Raw genomic sequence first — 5,016 nt, forward strand, 5'->3', positions numbered from 1 at the left:
TCCCCACTCTATATATATATATATATATATATATATATATATATATATATATATATCAATAATATATTTAGTCTAACATATTAATATTATTATGAATTTCGAAACTTGTTTAGCTAGGATTTAAGATTCTATTGAAGTTTTAGTTTAACAATAGGTTATTGAATTAATAATAAGAATTTGTATTAGATTAGATTAAATATTATTATTATTTGTATTAGATTAGATTAGATTAAATATTATTATTATTAGTATTATTAATAATTTTAATCAATTAAATGAGAGAATGACAAGTGTCCCAAAACAAGTTTCTTTTATTATATAGTATAGATAAAGAGTGAACTTCCATTTTGCTCTCTGTGATTTGGTCATTTTAACGGTTTTGCCCCAATAGTTTAAAAATAGCCATTTTCTCCCTAGTTTTTCTAATTTATCGTCATTTTACTCCCCACATCTAACTCCATCCAAAAAATCATTAACTAGAAGGGTATTTTGGTAATTTTATAGATAAAAGCAAGGGCGTGTAAGTCTTTTCACCTAAATAAACCTATAGCTTGTTTATAGATAAGTAATTCTTTTCTGATCACCCATCTTTCCAACCACTCTTTCTACCGGCCACTACCATCCACAACCATCCACCACCACCTGCAACAACCACTTGCCGACCACGACTACTGCGACTTTTAACTAAATGTTTTAATTGAGTTAGAACCAGGGAGTAAACAAACGAAATACCCCTACTTTTAATTGAACGTTTTAACTGGGTTAGAGCCAGGGAGCAAAGTGGCGAGAAACTCGAAAGATCAGGGAGGAAAATGGCTATTTTTAAACTATTGGATCAAAACCGTTAAAATGACCAACCACAAGGAACAAAACGAAAATTAACTCTATAATAAAACATCTTAAACTAGGTCGTTTTGGTTAACTTTAAATACCTTATGATAGGTTGAATTAAAACCTGGTTAAAGTATAAAAGATTATATATTTAATTTCATTTCGTTTACCTTCCCTTTCTCCTAATTCAGTCTTCCTAGTATGTATATCCTCTTTCGTGATTTGGTCCCTAGTTTTGATTGAGAAGCCTCAACACCATGTATATATATATTGCAAAACCATAGAAATCCCCACTCATTGTTTTGTTTGTTTTGAAATTTAAATCGTAAATCTAATAAAAGCATTAGTTTATCGAATCAACTCAACAATTACCTAGTCAAGATCAAGCAGAATCCCATTTTAAACTTAAATTCCTTCCACCACCACTCAATTAAAATTTTGCATATAACCTATACCTATAATCATCCTCAACATATATAACTAGAAAATAACTTTAACAATTTTGAAGTAAATTTAACGTATACATATCAGTATCTTATGGGAAATATTTTGAATCATTTTCCATGATCACGTTAATATTTTGGTGACAAAAAAAAGTGATAAAGTGCGGAGTACGTAAAACTAGAAAAAATAATTTGTAGGTAATATAATTCTAAAATAGGTAATATTAACAACACTAAAATTAACCAAAACAACCTATTTTAAAAGTTTTTGAATCTAAGCCTAGATGCGTAAGCAGGGCCGTTTCAACGTTTTTTGGAGACCCTAAGCGAACTGCGAAGTGAGGGCCCTAATTTCACTCATAAACGCTCCTCCAATCCCGATGGACCCGTCGCCATGGGTGATTACGGTTACTTTTCGTCTAATGATAGCCGATAGCCTAGAAATTGAAGCAGGTTGCGATGGAAAGTGGGAACAATGATTGCGGCTATATTTTAGGGGCTTTAGGCCGTTGAATAATGATGATTAGGTCGATGGTTGTTGTTGTGTTGTAATAGCTGGAAATTTATGCGAAATTGGCTTTGAAAATGTGCTTTTTTTTTTTACTAAACAATATTTACTTTGAGCTCCTTCAATGAAAAACTAGTTTAGTTTTGAAATAAACTTATTTATTTGGGCCTAATACATATACTATATATAAAAACTTTCTAAAAACTTGGAGGCCCTAGTCCCATGCCTCGGTTGGCAAGCCTATGGAGCCGGCCTTGTGCGTAAGTTCACCGTATCAACTTTCTTCACTCTATATGTTTTCTTGAACAGCAAGCGAGGATCTCACTAGACTATGGGGTATGTTCCCTTTCCCCATCTTCACATCACCTTCACCTCACCACCTTCTTCTTTCACCATCTAAAAGAAAGAGTCTCGTTAGACTATGGGAGTGATAGGTACCACCTAGGCGTCTCGACTACCTTCCCGAAACCACACCCACCCATCTTAAAAAAAACACCAACTATTAACAAGGAGCTAAGAGCCCCAAAAAACACCAAGTACATACCACCTTTTCTTTTGTCACCAATTTTACACCACACCACATACAACAAAGCATTAACTGAAAGGAATTTGAGCCACCTTTCTACTCCACCTCTCCCAATGAATCTCTCCACTTTGTTCTGTTTTAATCCACCAATATCACAACTCTTATTTAATGTCTTCCACCAAATTTTGTTGAAATATCTTTTCATTCCTGCCTTACCAGATCCTCCATAGAATTAACAAAAAAATAGCTTCATATACCCTCTTTCTAGATGTTGCTGACACACCTGCCACCAAATAGCTTCATAGTCATAGATACTAATATTTTTTATACTAACCAAAAGTAAAAGTGTAAAACCTTTAAGGGACATATTGAAATATACTTATTTTATTACATGATTATAGTAAGTCTTGGACTTACTTCTTTATAAATACAACAAAATCATGAATTTAAAATTCCCAATATCCCTACTTCTATCTTATAGTATTTTATAAGTGTTTAAACAAATGTACAATTTCAAAAAAAAAAAAAAAAAATTTCCACCCAACCCAACCTTGGCCATCTCATCATCTCCTCCCACATGATCAAAACTCATTTAACAACTTGTTCAAGAATCAAACAAAACTTGAGATTTCAAAAGATCATAAGGCGCCCAAAGAGTATCAAGTGGACACGGTCTCCCCGCATCAAGCCGCACCCACGGCTTCCCTTTCCCACTCCAATGCAACAAACTAACCGGTCCCGGATGCAAATCCCGGCAAAGTCCCCGGTAATTATCCCCACCTAATCCGTGCTGGTTCCATCTATGATTCACCGGTGCTATCTTTCCCGCGAAAACCAGCAAAAAAGGCGGCAAAGAACCCAACTCATATATCCTCATTCTCTTTTGCAACTCCATCCATTCCTCTATTTTTCTTGTGTAGTCACCTAAATAAAAAAGTAAAATTTTTAATGACTTTTTAATTCTAAAACCCTTGGCAAATTACATGATAATAGCATCAGTGGCGGATCTATTAAAGTCTCCCGGGTTGTTTGACATATCTCTTTAACTTTTTTGACGAAATACAAAATATCCTTAAACGTATGGTAAAAAAATACTTTTACTCCATTTTGTAAATGTATGGTAAAAATTATTTTTTTGACATATCTCTTAACTTTTTTTACGAAATACAACAATTTTTTTAAACATACGGTAAAAAAAACTTTTACTCCATTTTGTAAATGTATGATAAAAAAATATTTTTTTACATATCTCCTAACTTTTTTCATGGAATAAAAAATATCCTTAAACATACAGTAAAAAAACTTTTACTCCATTTTGTAAATCTATGGTAAAAAATTATTTTTTTGGCATATCTCTTAACTTTTTTTACGAAATACAAAATATCATTAAACATACGGTAAAAAAAAACTTTTACTTCATAAATGTATGGTAAAAGTTATTTTTTTGGGGGTGCCCTTAATTTTTTTTTCTTCTAGATCCGCTACTGAGTGACAGCCGACAGGTAAACAGACAACAAGTTGCGCTGCAACCCTTTTTTGAATTGAAAACCGATCCTACCTGAACGCCACCGTTGTAAGTCGATTACCATAACACCGGTGTTGAAGTAGCATGGGTTGCGGTTTGTGAAAGTTACGGATAAAGAAGGGTTTGACCAGAAAGTTGGAGTGAAGTAGAATGTGAAGTTGGCGTTGCAATATTCAGGGGCGGCTAAAACGGTGTCGTTAGGGAGAAGGGTGGCGGCTAAGGTGGCAATGTCGTCGACAAGGATTATGTCGGAGTCTAGGTAGATGATTTTGGTGACGTGGAGGGGGAGGATGTCGGCGAGGTAGGTACGGGCGTAGTTGAGGGGGGTGTCAAGGGCGGAGCGAATGGAGGTGGAGATAAGTCCGGGGATGAATGAGTCGTTGAAGGGGTAGATATGGAAATTTAGGTATGGGAATGAGGTTGTTATGGTGGCGCGTAGGCGCGTGGGGTCGGAGGAGAAGGTGGTGGTGGAGGTGATGAAGTGGAAAATGATGTTTTGTGGGCAGGAGGAGTGTTGGAGGACGGAGAGGATTGCCGCCATTGAGCCGCGGAGGTAGGTGGCGTCGAGGGTCATGGCGATGTGGATGGCGGTGGTGTCGGTGGCGGTCGGTGGGCAGTCGGCCGCGTTGTCGAATTTCGGAGCTTCTTTGAATTGTTGGGAGATTGTGGTGGCGGATGCGGCGGCGATAGCGGTGGTGATCAAGAGGATGAGGAGGAGGAGTGGTGGTTTGTGGTGGATCATGGTGGTGGGATGGGGGGGTGGGGGGGGGGTGTCTTTAGATTTTATTTTAAGGTGTCATTTGGTGATATTTAAGAGGGGGTGGAAAGAGGGGTATTGATGTGTGTTTGAAGTATGAAAGTATGGACACACGGTTTGGTCAAGTGTTTTTTATTTTTATAATATAAATATATTTATAATATAAATATCAAATAAGTATTTTTTGGTTCTTTTTTTAATAATGAGAATAATAATAACTAAAGTTGATGAGTAATAATAAAAGTGGAAATTAGCTGTAAGCTGACCTGACCGGCCTAACAGAAAGAAAATAACATTTAAAAGCCAAAATAGCCACAAAAAGAGTATCCAATATATTGTATTTTATTTTACAACAATTTAAAATTAAAGGTGAATTTTATTATAAAACATTAAAAGGTATTTATGTAAATTTATCTTTGAATCATG

At 35.6% G+C, this 5,016-nt stretch overlaps 1 protein-coding gene across 1 annotated transcript; it reads right to left on the bottom strand.

The window, feature by feature from the left end:
- Nucleotides 1-2,670: 2,670 nt before the first annotated feature.
- On the bottom strand, nucleotides 2,671-4,614 carry LOC110913473 (probable galacturonosyltransferase-like 1). The gene is made up of 2 exons (XM_022158301.2): nucleotides 3,867-4,614; nucleotides 2,671-3,232 (listed from the first exon to the last, which is right to left on the bottom strand). The coding sequence occupies exons 1-2, from the start codon at nucleotides 4,573-4,575 to the stop codon at nucleotides 2,913-2,915; spliced, it is 1,029 nt and encodes a 342-aa protein (XP_022013993.1). The 5' UTR covers nucleotides 4,576-4,614; the 3' UTR covers nucleotides 2,671-2,912.
- Between the last annotated feature and the right edge of the window lie 402 nt (nucleotides 4,615-5,016).

This window comes from Helianthus annuus, chromosome 2 (genome assembly GCF_002127325.2).
Source record: "Helianthus annuus cultivar XRQ/B chromosome 2, HanXRQr2.0-SUNRISE, whole genome shotgun sequence".
Lineage (NCBI taxonomy): Eukaryota > Viridiplantae > Streptophyta > Magnoliopsida > Asterales > Asteraceae > Helianthus > Helianthus annuus.

Excerpts from the sequence above, each read along its gene's own strand:
- LOC110913473 (XM_022158301.2), bottom strand. The coding sequence starts at position 4,575 with ATGATCCACCACAAACCACCACTCCTCCTCCTCATCCTCTTGATCACC. Across the intron at positions 3,233-3,866 it reads CTTACAACGGTGGCGTTCAG|GTGACTACACAAGAAAAATA; the intron begins GTAGGATCGGTT and ends TTTTTTATTTAG.